Genomic DNA, 20,000 nt, shown 5'->3' with positions numbered 1-20,000 from the left:
TAACCATTTACTGGAATCTTCTAGAAATACTTCTTTCTGCTTTGCGTTACTGTGCGTTTTGGTTCTGTTGATGTCATTTGTAGATGATCCCTAAAACTGCGTGCGCAAATGTCCGGCCAATATCAAACCTAAAACCAACTTAACTAAGCTAGGAGGTGATTGGTTTTCTAAAGTATTTCCCAGTTGACGCTTGAGGGCTTGTGCAGCTTCACGAAGCAGCTGAGAAACAGACTTCACCATGTTTATGTTGCCATATAACCCAAATACAGACAAAATCTAATACCGACGTGCAGTAATGGCCGCTGTATGTGGGCGTGGCCAGGCCAGAATGCATTTTCAAAGGCATTTTTTTTTTCATTTTTTATTTTCCAGCAACCATTGCTCATTTTTAGCCGGGCTTCCAGCTAACTCTATCAAACCTCTTCAGCTGCTTCAGAACGCAGCAGCACGAGTGGTCTTTGATGAACCCAAAAGAGCACGTCACTCCGCTACTCACCCGTTTGCACTGGCTGCCAGTGTTGCCCGCATCAAATTCAAAGCTCTGATGTTTGCTTACAAAGCGACCTCTGGCTGTGCTCCTTCGTATCTGCTCTCACTTCTGCAGATATATGTGCCCTCCAGAAACTTGTGTTCTGTGAATGAACGTCGCCTCGTTGTTCCATCCCAAAGAGGGAAGAAATCACTTTCCCGAACTCTCACATTCAATCTGCCCAGTTGGTGGAATGAACTCCCTAACTACATCAGAACAGCAGAGTCACTTGCTGTCTTCAAGAAACGACTAAAAACGCAACTGTTTAGTCTCCACTTTCCTTCCTAATCTGCAACTGCCTCTCTGGCTATACCACTAACTGTACTCTCTCTCTCTCTCTCTCTCTCTCTCTCTCTCTCTCTCTCTCACACAAAAAAACACATTACTAATGCTTTGCTTCTTAGACTTTACACACCTGAAACTTGTCTATAGCACTTGTTCACTGCTGCTCTTATAATTGTGTAAATTGCTTCCTTGTCCTCATTTGTAAGTCGCTCTGGATAAAAGCGTCTGCTAAATGACTAAATGTAAATGTGTCTTGGAAAGTGCTAACAGAAATACAGAAACACATTGCCATTTAACATATTGCATTATCATTTTGTGTATTACATTTTAAAATGAGTTACGCTACACACATCCCACTGTGTCTGCTGAAAATATAACCCTGCGTTTCCTAAACGCATTTCGGACAAATAACATTTAAATGATCATTTCGCTACAGTTTCTGCTCGTATCAATCAAATTCAGGTTGTGTTTTGCATTTTCAAGTTAATTTAGCAACTTATAAAGCATTAAAATGTGGGTAAAATTTACAAATGAACACCGTGTTTGAGATGAGAAATCCAAATAATGTAATTTACTTTTCATTCTGCACAGATGTCTTGGAAAATGCTAACTGAAATACAGAAATCCATTGCCATTTAACATATTGCATATTACATTTCAAAATGAATTATGATTCTCAAATGCTTCCATATCTGAATGCCCCTGAGCTAAAATGAGTTTGACACCGCTGGATTAAACATTTCAGTGCGCTGCAAAGGAAACTATTATATATTTTAATATGTTTAAAAAAATAATGAACTAATAAATAAACATTTAATCTAAACTGTGTAAAGAAATACTTTGGATTTTAATATTAAAATTGTGTAAATACTCAATCATTTCACCGTTGTTTAAATAAATGATTCCTGTTTGAATAGGAAGTGAATCAACAAAGTTAAATTATTTACCGCATTGTTATGAAATGTAGTAACTTTGCATGTACTTTTCTCACAGCGCTGGAACGGTCGGAGCAGTAAATCTTCCTCATTGGCACTCCTAAAGCTCCTTGTTTCTTGTGTTTGCTGGTAAATGAAGGCACTGATGCAGAAAAGCAGATAACACACTTCTCAAGCATGTCAGACAAATCTCTCCCTAATTACCAGCGGCTAATTAGTGCTGTGGGCTAAACGCTGAATGACTCAAGCTGGACTGGACTTTTCTCCTCATAGACTTCTATTCATATGAACGCAAATGTGTCAGATCGGAAACGTAAGCTCGTGCGACAAGTTTAGCAGTTCGCTGCGGTGCAAAGTTCAAGCTTGGTGAACTCTGACTTGACTGTGTGAGACCAATCGAGGATCAAAATATGACCTCTCTCTATAGAAATGTAAAACATGGAGCAATCACTCGCTCTTTTAAATGTGTAATCATCTTGTTTAATCCCGCCCCTTTTCACAGCGCCGTACTACAGAATTTCACAAGCTCAAACTCTAGCATGACCACAGCTTTACACTGACGCCTGTTAATTAGCAGTACTGCACCTGTATTTGATACTGGATTAAAGATGAATAGGGGTTGAGCATCACAGCGTAAGTGAAATACATACAACGTCAGTTTTACCTCCCCGAACAAAATGTGTAGAAATGCATTAATGATATGTGCAGATAACACATCATTCAGTTCAATTAAACAATAGCTGTGTTTTAGTACAATCATTTCTGTGCATTTTAGAATATAAGATGTAAATGCCAAGATGCGTATACATTTGGAAAATTTACTTTAAAAAAACATATGCGCATAATTGAGTAGGATAAACTTTATTTGATAGGGACACAAAAAAATCTGTTAAAATCCCCCAAAAATTAAAACTAACCATGTTGATTTTGTTAGCTCACATCGATTTTGTGGTGAACAATTCATCTGTGCATGTCATTAAGAAAAAACAACAATAGTTTGCCCTCGTGATCTAAAATTGAAATCTGAAAATGCTCTTCCTGCTTGTTTTCAGTTAAACTCTCAGATTACATACATTTTAGCAAATGGGCGTGGCTAACATTTAACCACGCCCCTTCATCTGTCAGTTTTGACAGCAAGCAAAAATAGTGAGGAGGAGGAGTCTGTTAGGTTGTAAACACTGTCCCCCAACACTTATCCCCAACTTTCAGAATGACACGCCTACTTTACTACATCCAATTAGCTTGCAGCAGCAAAAACAAGCCACACCCACTGTTTTCTCATTTAATATTCCGTTTCTCTAGGAACTGCATCACAATACAGAAAAAAAACAAAAAAAGTCGCAGCTTCCGGTTCATGCAGACTTTAATGAACAGATTCCATATTTTGTGTGTTTATTTGTGGTGGTAAATTGCATTATGGGATGTTGATCTCTGCTCTGTTCGCTTCTGATGTTGAAAATTCAACTCTACAGTTTAACAAAGTGACTTTTATTGACATTTTAGTAGTTTGAAATAATAATATAATGTATAAGAAATAATATCTAGAGGAATAAGTGTGTAAAATAACAGAAAATGTGCTGCAGTTTATTACAGGGTTCCTGTAGTGTAATATACAACACCAACACAGACTATATAGCACTGCACACTATTACACATCACAATAAAAGGTTAAAAGTTGCAGGAGGAAAGATCTAGATCCCATAATGCAAATTATGCATAAAGAAAATAAGGAAAACGGCTCATTTAGGGATATTTTTACAGTGTACTTTTTTTTGTATAATTAATGTGGATTGTCCCTGTCAAATAAATGTGAAATAATCACTTGGTCACTGCGTACCTAATCCTGTCGCACCTTCAGCTCCCACTCCATCTTCATTCCTTAGTGACGATTTTGTTCATTGTGACTGCAAATGTTTTATGCTATATTCCAGTTTTGCGCATGTAACTGGTGTCTGTATTGTGTTGATTGCTTCTTAATAACCAGACGGATATCAGTCTTGTTTTAGTTTTGGCTCTGATAACACAAAGCACAGGAGAAGTGCAAAGCATTCAACACTCACATGCATCCATGAGACAAAAATAAATCCAAACCTAAATTAAGGTGGAAAAATAATTAAATATATGTGAAAAATAAAAGTTATAAATATTATTTAGACATGAAAAATAACTTTAAGAGAGAAGACGAGTTGAAAATGAATAGCAGAAACGCACCTCTCCTATTCAATTCAATTCAATTCACCTTTATTTGTATAGCGCTTATACAATGTAGATTGTGTCAAAGCAGCTTCACATAAAAGGTCACAGTAAATAGGAACAGTGTAGTTAAGTTTGTAGTGTTTAAGTTCAGTTCAGTTTAGCTCAGTTCAGTGTGGTTTAATAATCACTATTGAGAGTCCAAACACTGAAGAGCAAATCCAACGATGCGCGGCTCTACAGATCCTGAACCATGCAAGCCAGTGGCGACAGCGGAGAGGGAAAAACTTCACTAAAGGCGGAAGTGAAGAAAAAAAACCTTGAGAGAAACCAGGCTCAGTTGGGCACGACCATTTTAATTTCTCCGCTGGCCAAACGTCTTGTGCAGAGCTGCAGTCTCAGTGGCGGAGGCTGGAAGCTGGCCTCAGCGAAGACTCGTCTGTCTCTGGAGCGTCATAGGAAACAGTCTCATGTTCTCCACTCTTCCATGACCATCGCAGTAGTTGTTCAGGATTCGGCCAGGTCCAGGATATGGAAACCTTGGGATCATCTCGTCGTTGGTCTTGGATCGAATCAGTGACTCTGCATAGTCTGAGGGCCTCGGGAAGAGTATCCCCAGGTGGAAATGGAGAATAAAGAAAATAATTAGCGTAGCTGATGTTCACAGTGTATATCAGCAAGATGCATAACCTGTGTGGAAGCCCCGTAAGTGGTGCACTAAGTGTATGCTTTACTGAACAGATAGGTCTTTAATCTAGTTTTGAATTGGGAGAGTGTGTCTGAGCCTCGGACGTTATCAGGAAGGCTATTCCAGAGTTTAGGAGCTATAAATGAGAAGGCTCGACCTCCTTTACTCGACTTTGCTATTCTAGGTACTACCAGAAGTCCTGAGTTTTGAGATCTTAAAGAGCGAGTTGGATTGTAGCGAGACAGAAGATTGGTTAGATAAGCAGGAGCTAGATTATTTAGAGCTTTATATGTAAGAAGCAATATTTTAAATTCAATACGAAACTTAACAGGCAGCCAGTGTAAGGAGGATAAAATTGGGGTGATGTGATCAAATTTTCTAGACCTGGTAAGAACTCTGGCAGCTGCATTTTGTACTAATTGAAGTTTGTTAATAGAGGATGCTGGGCAGCCAGCAAACAGAGCATTACAGTAGTCCAGCCTAGAAGTCATAAAAGCATGGACTAGCTTTTCTGCATCTGAGATGGATAGCATACTTCGTAACTTAGCTATATTTCTCAGATGAAAGAAAGCAGTTTTTGTGACATGGGAAATATGATTTTTAAAAGTTAAATTGCTGTCTAATATGACACCCAGATCTTTTATAGTAGAACTAACGCTAACTTTGTATCCCTCTAATTGTAGATCGAGTTGTGAGATCTGCTGTGTACAGGATATGTGGGAAGATGGAGGAACTAAACAGTAAACTAATACTTAAGCTTCCTTAGAAATGTAAAGGAGAAGATGCACACAATGACAAGCATTTCAGGATTACTTAATAAACCTTGTGTAAATCTATAAGTGAAATACATATTAAATTAATGTATAGCAGGTAAAATACTATGATGTCTCATAGCTGTAAATCTAATTCACATCTTTGTAATGGAATCACAGCTAGTGACTGGCCAGTGAGGGCCTGATGAGAGTCTGATCAGAGGTCAGTGGTTCAGTGTTTCTCACTGATTCCCACAGTTAAGCCCTGATCAGCTTCTCTGATGGAGAGAAAAAAAAAAGAGCTGCCCTTTAGTCCTGACTTCAGATCAGTCTTTCTAGGTATATATTCATTAAGCTGGTAATACGGTTTCCTCCACACTGACCTTCTCTCTTTTACATTGTTCTTATCGAATGAACCCCCTGCGGGACTCTGAAATGTCAGGGTCAAAGTTCAGAGCAACAGGAAACGTATAGAGCTGGTGTTCGCTAACAGGGCGGTATTAAGATCACATGTTACTACAAATGCTGACAAAGCCTTTAAAAGCATGTTGATACGCTAGCTTGGTCATAATTAGCCTGGAAACTCCAAAAATAAAGTAAAAACTGACATGATAATACAAAACAGCGGAGAAACCACATAGCCCACCCAAACCACTCAGACGGCACACACTGCACAGCAATACGGTTAAAACTACATTTAAAAAAATATGTTATTTAACTTTAGCAATCACCCCCAATGCATAGCAACACCCTGACAACCACCCAAAATAACCAATTTTATTAAAAACACACTGCACAGCAATACGGTTAAAACCACATTTAAAAAACCATATAGATAATTTAATTAATTAATTAATTACTTGATTGATTTATTGATTTAAAACACCTTGGTAACCACATAGCAACCACCAAGAGACCTCTTGGTAATAACATTGTATGTTGGTAAATGGTAACATTGAAACATTTAAAAAAGCAAATGCATAGCAACGCCCTGGAAACCACCCAAAATTACAAATTTTATTAAAAACACATCAAATTGCACAGCAATATGGTTAAAACTACATTTAAAAAAATATACAGATTATAAATAAACTATAATAAAACACCTTGGTAACCACCATGAGAAGTCTAGAAACTGTAACATTAAAAAAACTCAAAAAACAACAGAGCAAAAGCGGTTTTATTAAAAACACAACACACTGCACAGCAATACGATTGAAAACAAATTTAAAAAATCCTACAGATTATAAAGAAATCAACTCAAATAAAACACCTCGGTAACCACATCGCAACACCATAGCAACCACCAACAGCTAAGCCCTGACAACCAACCAAAATAACCAACTTGATAAACACAATACAGTTACAACCACATTTAAAAAAACATACAGATAGATAGATAGATAGATAGATAGATAGATAGATAGATAGATAGATAGATAGATAGATAGATAGATAGATAGATAGATAGATAGATAGATAGATAGATGGATAGATAGATAGAGAGACAGACAGACAGATTGTATCTAACAACATTGTATGTTGGTAAATGGTAACATTGTAAAAACTTGTTTAAAAAAGCAAATGCATAGCAACGCCCTGGAAACCACCCAAAATAACAAATTTTATTAAAAACACATCAAATTGCACAGCAAAATGGTTAAAACGACATTTAAAAAAACATACAGATTACAAATAAACTATAATAAACCCCTTGGTAACCACATAGCAACACCATAGCAACCACCATGAGAAGTCTATAAACTGTAACATTAAAAAAATAAAAAAAAAAACAACAGCAAAAGCGGTTTTATTAAAAACACACCACACTGCACAGCAATACGATTAAAAACAAATAAAAAAAATCCTACAGATTATAAATAAATGAACTCAAATAAAACACCTTGGTAACCACATTGCAACACCATAGCAACCACCAACAGCTACGCCCTGACAACCAACCAAAATAACCAACTTGATAATAAACACACTGCACAGCAATACGGTTAAAACTACATTAGAAAAATCATACAGATTATAAATAAATAACCTTTTAATTATTATTTATAACTTTTTATTATTTTTTTATAAAATATTTGTATAAAATAATAAATAAAACACATTGGTAACCACATAGCAACACCATAGCAACCACCAAGAGAACTCTTTAAACTGTGACATTGTAAAAGCAATAAAACACCCAAAACCACCAAAAGTGTAAAATAAAATATTAAAAACTGTTCCTATTTACTGTGACCTTTTATGTGAAGCTGCTTTGACACAATCTACATTGTATAAGCGCTATACAAATAAAGGGGAATTGAATTGAATTGAATTAAAACCACATTTAAAAAACATTTGAATAAAACACCTTGGTAACCATGTAGCAACACCATAACAACCAGAACTCTTGAAACTGGAACATTGTAAAAACTTGTTTAAACACAAACACACACACACACACACACACACACACACACACACACGCACACACATTTAAGCAAAATGCATAGCAACGCCCTGGCAACCACCCAAAATAACCAACATGATAATAAACACTCCACACTGCACAGCAATATGGTTAAAACCACATTAGAAAACAACAACATACAGATTATAAATAAATGAATTTAAATAAAACACCTTAGTAACCACATAGCAACACCATAGCAACCACCAAGAGAACTCTTGAAACTGTAACTTTATAAAAACTTGTTTAAAAAAAGCAAATGCATAGCAACGCCCTGGCAACCACCCAAAATAACCAACTTGACTAAAAACACATCATAAAAAGCATTTACTTCACTAAAAACACCAAGTTCATTAAAGAAGGACTTCATTAAACTAACTTCAGTGTTTCCAGCTAAGGTGAACTGCTGCCCTCTATAGGCTAGTAAAGGAACTACAGCACTCTGTTGTATTGACACTGCCTGAAACGCTAAAGTAACATTAAAAAAACATTATGTTGCATTTAAAAAATCCCATCAGTGATTTCAACCCCCAAAAGCATCAACTAAACCCATCCCAGGTGTTCGGCTTCACCCCGTCAGACAGGAAATGACATCACAGACGCACCTGGAGCACTTCACACACAGCGAACATGATTAATCCAGAAACTCTCCAGCACAGATGCGCTCGTGTAATTATTTGTTTAAACATATAAACCGGCCCAAAGCCCTTCTGCTGGAGTGTACATTAATCTACATTACACACACAGACAGATGTGTATATAAACCATTCCCATAATGCTCCAGGGCCCAGGTGTCCGGGGTAAATGGGAGCAAACGTTATCGTGATTATATGTGACACTTAAAGCAGGTCAGGATCGGGGTTCACATCCTGTTTTCTCAATGAAAGCGGAGGATTTCTGGCACGCAGGCTGAAGATTGTCTGAGAGTAATCAAAGTATAACCTTTAGGAGGAGAAAAACACGACGTTGCTGCCTTTTTAAAGACTGTTTCATTCATTTAGATGGCTTCATCATGAAAACAGAGACTTTCAAGAGCATCTTCAGTGCTAAAAGTGAAGGTTTTACATCTATATATTATATATTATTTATTAAATAACACTCTTATTAGTGAATAATAATATGAGAAATCTTTATTTTTACCAAAGGAAATTGGGTTGTTTATTAATAAACAATACACATGTATGAAGAAAAAGTGAAAATTAAAGAGAGAGAAAATGAGAAATAACAATATAAACATTAATTACAATCAGCTACAGATCTATTACAATTCTCAAAACCCTCAATAGGTTTTCATACACACTGTACATACATGCATATAACAAATAATCACTCACAAACAGCTCAAACATGCTTCCTAATGTTTACAATACTACAAAATATTCTTTAATCTTGTTTTCTCTACTCACATAAATTGCAATTTGTGATTGACCCAAAATAAAATTAAACAACTGACACACAGAAACTCTTCTCCTTACATATTTAAACACACAAATGAACAACTGCATCGAAAAAGGCTCGTTAAGAAAGAAAGAAAGAAAGAAAGAAAGAAAAGAAAGATATTGCACATTTAGTAAAAATTAATGGTAATCTTGATCTACTGGGGATTCTTACATGTCTGCTCCAGGTTTAAAATGCACCAGAATAGATTGTTCAAGGATTTAAAAAGAAAATAAGGATTAAAATCTTTTATTTAATAAAATAAAAAGCCAAAGGGAAAGAAAATGATCTGTTTCAGTCTGTCAAACTTCACTGATTGCCTATTTTTTATTTTTATTTTTGTTTTTTATAGGAACATTCAACCAGAATACAGAGATATACAGAAAGGGTTTAAATCCTATAACAACAAAAATAGACAAAACCAAACAAAAAGAGAGAGAGAAAAAAAAAAAAAGATTAAGCCAGGGGTAATATGAATTACAAAGTTCACTTTAAATCTATCTTAAAGCAAGGTCACAGAGATGTATAAATGTCACAAAAAAAGCAGTCCGCTGGGTATTATAGAAAAGAGGCAATATTGTAAGATTCACATTAGTGTTGACTTTAAAGCTTTAACAATGCTGGAGGTAGAGATTGTATTCAAATAACATTTCAAATCTTTACACAAAATAAGTAACAGGGGCTTTACAGACAAAAATTTGCATTTGTGTATAAAACATTTTTAATTATAAATAAAAATAAAACAAGATTAATTAGAAAATATTTATCTTTTACTTTATCAACATGATAAAAAACAAAAACAAATAAAACATCCTTATATGACAAAGAAAAAATTATCTAAAAGAGAGACACTAAATTCCTTCCAAAAAATCTTAACATAGGCACATTCCCAAAAAAAGAGGATCCAGAGATTCATCTATTATCCCACAAAGGGGATTCTTCTCGGGAAGCCTTTTTTATTAAATAAACATTCACAGGATTTACTCGATGCACCAATTTGAAGCCTCTTTAACCTTATTTGTGATTAAAATTTTGTTGGGTAAAGACCACACAATCCTCCATACTGACTGCCTTTTTCTGAACACCAGGTTTCTTATGCCGACTCAATTCTACTCTTTATCTCTATTGACGCCCAGTGGTCACATATATACATTACATTATAAACTGCCTCAGTATAAACCTGCAGACATAATATAATGATCTTTTAAAAAGAAATTAAGTGTTATTAAATAATTGTACATACGATACCACCACTGCTGTGTCAGTGCCATATTTTCTATAGATACCATACAACAGCCTGTCAGTTTGATGAACAATAATAGATTTGTTTATAATGTACTGTTATAAATTACATTTTAAAAGGATAATTTGGGCACGGCGGCCTGAGATATAAACGTGAATCTTACCAGTTAGATGAGTTAAACTTGGGCTTTAAAGATTTATCCATATTCATTTTGATCGATGACGAATGAACGCCACACACACACAAACATAAACACACCTGCAAATCATTTAATGTTTACTTGATTTATCAGATAATTTGAAGAGTTAAACGGCTTTAATAATCCACACGCGCTACTTTTTTAATATTATTAAATCTGAACACAATATCTTCACATGTGTCCCCATATTAGTAACTTTTAAACAAGTTTAAGGTTTTATTGATTTCATTTTTCCCGCCTTCTTTAAGCGCCACAGAAATAGCGAGCTGTGATTGGTCACGCTGCTTGTCAATCTTAACTCTGACCGGTAACGGTCGAGTTTGAGGCAAACGGTCAGCAAGCGTCCTCTTCGGAAATAACCGCTTCACCTCATCATGTTTAAGATAATAATAATCATTTTTTGTCGTGTATAAAACTTGTGTATTGTGAGCGATGACGTCTCTGTTTACACTGTTTATGACGTCACACCATCGTGTAGTTTCAGTCTGAGGCGGATGTTGTGAGAAGGGGAAATGACAACAGATGAAGGAAGTTTCTCAATCTCAGAAAACACGAGTCTTCTGGAGCTCCGAGTGTTTTTATGACGGACAGTTCGTCGGTAACGGGCCGGTATGAGTGACGTCACGCCGGACACACCGGTTCGGAAGCTCCGGTTCTCCGCGCTGAGAGCTTTAGCAGACCTGCTGGACCCGCAGGACACCTGGAGGAGCGTCATGGCAGACATCAGCAAACCCTGCGGAGAGCCCAGATACACACAGATGCACATCAGGTACACACACACACACACACACACACACACGCACACACACACACACACACACACACACACACACACACACACACACATCAAACTCATGAAAGAGAGAGAGAGAATGAGAGACCTCTATACACACACCTCACATTCACACAGACAACACACATAGACTCATCTCTCACACACCCAGGGAGACAGACAAACGTCATCATATAGGCAGAAGGACATCCACACACACAGATTGACATCCATAGACTGACATCAACACACACGCATACTGACATCCACACAGACTGACATCAACAGGTACACAGACTGAACACACACAGACATCAACATACGCACAGACTAAAAACACACACGCACAACATCACGCACACACACTCATCATGAGAGAGAGACACGCACCCAACACACACACTCGTACACAAGATAGAGACAGCTAGACTTCAATACACACACGCAACTCACACACACAACACTCACTCATTCCCTCACAGACAGCACACATACACACACAGACATCAACAAACACACACACACACACACACCTGTGCTCTTCATTAGTGACATTTATTAAAAACAACTATAAATCATTCAACAATATAACTTAATTTAATTATGTATTTTCTATCAAGCTACATCATGTAGAACTGTACTCATTCATTTATTCATTCATTCATTTTTTTCATTCATTCATTTCTTTCATTTTTTTCATTTATTTATTCATTCATTCTTTCATTCATTTATTCTTTCATTAATTCTTTCATTAATTTATCCATTTATTCTTTCATTTATTCATTCATTTATTCATTCGTTCCTTCATTCATTCACTCATTCATTCAGTACATTTTGCCTAATGATTTTGACTCTTCTAAGCATAAAACAGCATCATATGTGTGCAGATATTCAGAAACATGCTCAGTGAACATTCTGGTTTATCTGAAACACAATGCTGAAGTCAGATATTCTGCAGTGAACATGTGTTTTCTATGCCGGAACGTCTGTCTTTGTTTTGGTCTCTTTAACCCGCCCAATGCCAGTTTAGCCAATTATATTCCAGCTCCCCGGGTTACCTTGATGGAAAACAGAGTATTTCATTTCATTTCATTTCATTCATTCAGTCAGGAAGGCTCTGAAAGCATGCATCCGTGACCATAATGCAACCTCCTGTGGACAGTAGCAGACTCTGAAATTATTCAGTTCTACATGAGGTTATTAATCAGCAAATAATAATAAAACAAATAATATTAAGAGCGTAAACATTAGGTGAGCAGATTACACTGTAACCTCGTGTCCTAACAACACGCTACATGAGTAGATACACAGTGATGAGCATTTTGGCTGTTTGCACCAGACGAGAAATGTAAACACAGTTATTCAGAAGCTCAGAATCTGCAGTCACTCATGAAATGGTTTATAATCTATTTAATCCATATGAACCCTCATTAACATGATTAAATGTAGATGCTGAATCACTGATGTGTGTTTAGTTCTGAAGTTCAGTTTCAGATGGGTTATTTTATTCTCCAGATCTGAGCTGAACTATCTGCTGCTGCTTTCAGTATATGGTCATAAATGTGATGTAAAATGGCGTTCACACTCACATTATTAGCATTTAACACTGAATAAAGCACATGAGCTGTACCTGAGCTGATCATCCTCAGTTTTCTGTTGTTCAGCTGTGAGAAATAAAAGCCGTTTCTAATATTTCAATTCCAGGTGTTGGACAAAAACTGCTTTTAATATGGAGAATATTCTTTCTATCCGGCGCCGCTGCTTTTATGTAGAACATGGTTTAAATCACTCGCTCCTGTCACTCCTGTCCTCAATCTGGCAACCTGCGCTTGCGTTTGTTTTGATCCAGGAGTGCTATACCAAGATCAACCACTGGGTGTCAAACTTACATACTGCACCTTTAAACAGTTTTCCCAGCTTTATTTTTGCTGTTTACAACTGCAGTTTGTACAGCTGCTCTGTTTGCGCAGTCCTCGTGTGTGTGTGTGTGTGTGTGTGTGTGTGTTTGTATGTTTACAGCCTCATGTGTCTGTTTACAGGCGGTTTGAAGCATGCGTCCTGCAGGGAAAGAGTCCCACCATGGAGATGCTGTTCGACTGGGGAACCTCAGACTGCACTGTTGGAGATCTGGTGCAGATTCTGATCCGCCATCAGCTGTTCGCCGCCGTCACAGTCCTGCTGCCCAATCACAGCGTCTGCCACACTCACACAGGTAATAATAATAACACTTCTGCACTGAGAGAGTCTGCATGTACAACATTAAATCACAACATCTAATCAAACCCTATTTATAAAGCACAATGGAAATATATAAATGATCACAGTGCATAACAAAAAGACCAAGAGGGTAGAAAAACACTGATTAAAACTGTTACACACACACACACACACACACATAGGACGGACATCAGCAGACCCTGCGGTGAGTCCAAATACACACAGATGCACATCAGCTACACTTACTAAACACACTTATACAAGATAGAGAGACAGACAGACATCTATACACACACAAACACACCTCACACTCACACAGACAGACATCAACACACACACACACACACACACACACACACAGAAAAACAACACACGAGACCAGAAGACCAAGAGGGTAGAGAAACTCCGATTAGTAGTGATTCTGTATGCTGTATGGACAGTTAAACGCTTTGGATAATAGGTTTGTTTTTAGCTTTGTTTTAAATGCTAATTCTAATCAGACTGAGCAGAGGGAGTCCATTATTTTGGTAAGTCGGGTTTATTAATGGCGGATTCGGTTTCATAAATCAAATTTACAATAGTTCAGACTCAGTTACTCTGGCGACTTATGCTGGGAAAATAGAGTAGTCTGGGGCAGCTTAAGTCTCAGGGTAAGTCTTAAATTCAAGCTTAATCGAGGTAATATTAATATTCATCCGCCATAATTTGATGCCATTTTAATTCCCTTAACCTCTTAATAATGATTTAACTTTATAGTTATATATATATATACACACACCAAACACCTTTAAGAATAGAACGATAATACCTTTAAATTCGAATAAGTTATTCAAAACAAAATAAATACAAACTATTTAACTATATTTTTTATGTTTCTGTCGTTGTTTTTTCCTGTTTATTAAAATTGTATTTAATATTTTCCGCCAATATGTGAATTTCAATATTAAAGAAATACAACCTGCTTAGTTGGGACATTTTTATTAAATATGTACATATCTGTTTAATGTTTAAGACTTTACATAACCCGACGTCACCACTAAATCAGTTTGTGAATATTAGAACGACTGCTCACCGACCTACTAGAGGTGGTGAACGAGGGGATTGTATTATTCCTCTCAGAAAAAGTACATTTAGTCAGACAGTATTTTCAGTGAAAGCTGCTAGAGAATGAAACTCCATCCCACTCACAATTAGAAGATCTCTCACTTTTGGTTCTTTTCAGTCTCATGTTAAAAATTGGTTGGTGACATGTCAGCATTAGTACTGTATTCTTGACCCTTTTTGTCCTCTTCTGCTGCCGTCAGTCTGTTGTTTTTTACTCTTTAATTGTATTTTATAAAACGAAATGTATTTTATGTTATTATTCTGTGCTTCTAATTTAGGTGTGCTTTTTAACGTTCTGTAAGGGGTCTACAGATGAAAAACAGCCATTCCTGGCTAAATCTGGCACATTTTACAGTAATGTTTATTAATGTGCATTGACCCTGTAAACAAATAAACTAAACTAACAAAAAATTTATAAATAAAATTGTAGTGTGTAGGGTGTAGGGATTTTTAGACTGTGATCTTCAGATTATTTTTTGTTAGATTAGTTCCAACTTTTGCTTTGGTACTGAATAATCTAATGTATAAGCACAAAGATATCATTATAAAGCATTCTCAAGAAAATATACATTTAAAAGAGAGATCTGTGATGGGTGTACTCACCAATATATATATTTATATATATATGAATATATGAATGACAAAATATTAAGAAGGAAAATAATATTTAGAAAGCACTGACTGATATAAAGAAGTAGACCACATTTCTTGAAGAATGCCTTTAAATCTGTAAACCCTGAGTGGAATAATCGGGAGATGGATCCGGGACGAGCTGTAGCCTCACTTTAATATGAAGATATTCTCCCATGGGTCGCGGGAAACACAAGTGTCAAAGGGAAAGCAGCCATTGGCAGCGGTTTCAGGAGCAAATTAAAAATCCCACTGCTTGTGTGTGCACGGCTCTTTGTAGCCATTATTTTAATCTTAATGTGCTGACGTTAAGCACTATTAGAATGTTACAGTTCGCCTGCAATGCATTAACTTTTTCTTGCAAGCAACAATTGGCATTAAGCCCTCATTCTCTCTTTCTCTCACACGCACGTGCGCAAGCACAGTTTCAATGTATTGTGACAAATTTAACGTTAATAGGGCTAAATAATGGCCTATATTTAAAATCTGCAATTTCCCGTCAGCCTTCTCTCTTGCTTTGTTGTAAGTACTGTAGATTTTGATTATTATGTTAAAATTGTTATATGTTTGAGCTCTAAAAACAAACGTGGCTGACTCACTGTGAACATAGCTGTGTCTCATTTCAGAGCTCTTTCAGTTCTTGTAGCTGCCATGGTTGTACACAACATAATTGATGCATCTACGCTCGACCTTCAGGGTTTGACGACAGTAACGTGCACGAGCATTTATCTAGATTATTTGAACTCAACTCAGATTAGTTAGATCAAATGATCTTCAACTTGCTGGTATGGAACCAGTTTAAGCATCGACGTTTACTTCGGCTCATTGAAGTCAGATTTTCGACTTTTCTGAACAACTTTTATGAAACAGCCCTCAGAAGACTATAGTTTAGACCCTGCAATCGAACACACGCAATCTCTCCATAACTTTAATCTGGATCTTGTGGTCTTTGCTCAGAGGTTTGGTCTTTATGTGATGCTGTGTGTTAAATGCAGGCTGTGATGAAGTGGCTCCTTCGTCTCCAGTTTGTCTGCAGGGATGCGAAATCACCAAACCTGTGGAGGATAACAGTAATAACCCCCCAAAAATCACCAAAACTGTAGAAGAAGACAGTAATAAACCCCAAAAAATCTCTAAAGCTGTGGAGGATGACAGTAATAAACCCGTCCAGGAGGAGGCGGACAGCAGCTCTGGAGCACAGGAGAACACCTGGGGCTCCAGCCAAGGTCTGTATGCTTATTTATTTATTTATTTATTTATTTATTTATTATTATTATTATTATTTATTTTTTTTCTGGGCAAAGATTAATTGCATCCAAAGTAAAAGTGTGTTTTGACAATGTGTGTGTGTGTGTGTGTGTGTGTGTGTGTGTGTGTGTGTATATGTTTATTATTTATATATATATACACACATGCATGCATATATTTAAGAAAATGTTTATTTAGATAAATGATGTATTTATATGTTACAAATTATATGTACATTTAAATATCTATGTAACAAAATAGTTTTGTGTAGGTTTTTTTTTTAAATTTGTGTGTGTGTGTGTGTGCGTGTGTGTGTGCGTGTATATCACATCAACATATTAAATATTTATAATGCACACATATATGATGTCAAAGCAAACTTTTATTTGATGTTTGACCATCACTGTTTATTTTTTCAGGAGAGCCCCATTGTTATGCTGTTCAATTAATCAAAATAACATTTCGGCCTCCAATGATTAATGCCCAAAATAACATTAATGATGATTGCATCATATCCTGCCCGCTTTACATAAGGCTACACCAAAAGGCTCAGAATTACGCAACACATATGGAAGTTTTATTTCAGAATAAAAATTTTTACTGCATTTTAAACAATATTTGCGCCGCTAAATTGATAAATTAATTATTTCATAAAATCTATTTGTGGCAGCATTTTAGTGTCTTTACACGGGACCTATTATGACCCTTTTTAAAAGTTATAAAATGCATCTCTGATGTCTCTAGAGTGAAGTTACAGCTCTAAATACCTCACAGATAATGTTCTCTAGGTTTCTGAAACTCACCCCTCCAGGCTTTTATCCTAATTGTGCCGTTTTGGTGACTGTCGCTTTAAATTTGAATGAGATTGTGCTCTTTTTAAGAAGAGGGCGAAGCTACAGACACCTGCGCATCAGCATAGTGACAGATGCAAAACAGCAGTGTGTGTGTTGTCAGTGCTGGTCAGGTGTGCATGTGTGCTTCAGTGTGAGTGTGTGCTTCATGCTTCTGTCAGTCTATGTCGCTCCTGTCGCTGTTCATCTAAAACTCCACATCTAGAATCCTCTTAGTCTATGCTGACATCATCTTCAGCAGCTCAAACACTCTAATGGCTAATGGACAGACGGCTGCTTCTCACTCAGGGCTGTGTTTATGCTAATGAGATGGAGAGATGGGCACTAGTGGGCGGGGCTTTTCCCCCCTTGTACAAGAATTGTAATAGCATTAATACTGTAGAGATATGGACTAGCATCTACACGCTGTTTGAAAATAAGGTGTGCAGCATGACTATAATTTTGTTAATATTTATATGTGTAATCATATTTTACTTGATTTATATTATGGAGAGCTCTGCTGTGATGTGAATTTCCCTTTGGGATTAAAAAAAGTCTAAACAAACAAACAAACAAACAAACAAACATTTTAGTATTTACAAAAAGAAAGCATTATTCTTATAGAATGTCAATCAAATCTGTCAATCAAGTCTGATTAGAACAAACACAATTAAGTCATGATTACTATTAGAGGCTGCTGGAGATATTCACACACTGCATAAAATAAACCCTGCATAAGTCATTTTTGCATAAAAGGTCCCCTTTAAAAAGTGTCACACACTTCTGCTAAAACATCAGCAAAACAGTGATATGGATGATGTTTGTGCGTTTATTATGGTGTTTTATTTAATTGTGTGCTGCAAATATTGTTGAATTGTTGCGCCTCGGTCTCCATCAGACTTCCACACCTTCAGTCTCCATGAGCTGACGATGATGACGCAGCACTGGGACGAGCGGCCGCTAGCGGACGGAGGCTGTCGGCTGGGCTCCGGCGGGTTCGGGGTGGTGTTCAGAGGACGCATGGGGGATAAACATGTGGCGGTCAAGAAACTCAATCCTGTGAGGCTTTAATCTTTTAACTGTGTAATAGTCACTGTCACTGGACCTTCTCCACAAGACTGTTATGATGCGGTTAGCGCTCATCAGCATCTTAAATCCTTTAAAGTTTTTAATATTTACATTTATTTTTAAAGCGTCTGTCACATTATGGTCATTGATTTTAGACGTCTGATGTTGTAGTTGGACGGCAGTTCATATGAAGACCTCAAAAAGCAGTTTTACCAGGAGATTCAGACACTCAGAAGGTAAAAAAGGTGCTAATTATAATATTGCATTCATTTTTGTGTAATTACATTAAGAAAAGCATATGCATGTGTATTTGCATAAATCAAACCAGATATAAACCATATTTCAGTAGATATTATGTTTAATATGAGTTCATTGTATTCATAGATTTATTATGTATTATTTATTATATATGGGCAATGCGCTGGCATATTGGGAAGCGCTCTCGTCTCACAGCAAGAAGGTCACTGGTTTGAGTCTCGGCTGGGTCAGTTGGCATTTTGTGTGGAGTTTGCATGTTCTCCCCATGTTGGCGTGGGTTTCCTCCGGGTGCTCCGGTTTCCCCCACAGTCCAAACACTTGTGGTACAGGTGAATTGGGTAAGCTAAATTGTCCGTTGTGTGTGTGAATGAGTGTGTTTGGATGTTTCCCGGTGATGGGTTGCAGCTGGAAGGGCATCCGCTGCGTAAAAACATATGCTGGATAAGTTGGCGGTTCATTTCACTGTGGCGACCCCTGATGAATAAAGAGAATTAAGCCTTTATTCAGAGATTAAGCCTTGATTACTGTTTTGACCCCATTGACCTCCATTATAATCATATTTTTTGATTACAAAGCCATGATAGCATTCATTTTACTTCAGCTTAGTCCCTTATTCATCAGGGGTCGCCACAGCGGAATGAACCACCAACTAGTCCAGCATATGTTTTACGCAGTGGATGCCCTTCTAGCCGCAATCCAGTACTGGGAAACACCCATACACACTCATTTAGACACACCCTCATAAACTACGGCCAATTTAGTTCATCAATTCCCCTATAGCGCATGTGTTTGGATGGTGGGCGAAACCGGAGCACCCGAAGGAAACCCACACCAACATGGGGAGAACATGCAAACTCCACACAGAAACACCAACTGACCCAACTGGGACTCGAACCAGTGACCTTCTTGCTGTGAGGCCACAGTGCTAACCACTGAGCCACAGCATTTAATCATGCATTCTTGATTGTTGCTGGTTTTCCCTGTTGAGAAGAGGGACAATGTGTAATATATACTGTCAATCAAGAACACATGATTATATGCTGCATGAGGCTTTGCAATCAATAAATGTGATTATTATGGAAGTCAATGGGGCAAAAACAGTTCCCAACATCACCAAAGGGACGTCAATCTGAACAACACGC

General features: G+C 37.0%; 1 protein-coding gene across 2 annotated transcripts in view; it reads left to right on the top strand.

Moving 5' to 3' along the window:
• Positions 1-11,104: 11,104 nt before the first annotated feature.
• The window catches only part of irak4 (interleukin-1 receptor-associated kinase 4), a 22,634-nt gene continuing 13,738 nt past the window's right edge, over positions 11,105-20,000 (top strand). Inside the window, exons 1-5 of one of the 2 annotated variants that reach the window (XM_056451248.1) lie at positions 11,105-11,500; positions 13,543-13,715; positions 16,450-16,680; positions 18,431-18,591; positions 18,772-18,836. In XM_056451248.1, the coding sequence (XP_056307223.1) occupies positions 11,343-11,500; positions 13,543-13,715; positions 16,450-16,680; positions 18,431-18,591; positions 18,772-18,836 (788 nt within the window). In that variant the 5' untranslated portion in view covers positions 11,105-11,342. The remainder of the gene's footprint in view (positions 11,501-13,542; positions 13,716-16,449; positions 16,681-18,430; positions 18,592-18,771; positions 18,837-20,000) is intronic. The other variant, XM_056451247.1, reaches the window with a different exon arrangement.

The sequence above is a fragment of the Danio aesculapii genome, chromosome 25, assembly GCF_903798145.1.
Source record: "Danio aesculapii chromosome 25, fDanAes4.1, whole genome shotgun sequence".
NCBI classification, from domain to species: Eukaryota; Metazoa; Chordata; class Actinopteri; order Cypriniformes; family Danionidae; genus Danio; species Danio aesculapii.
This window is presented reverse-complemented; position numbering and strand designations above follow the sequence as displayed.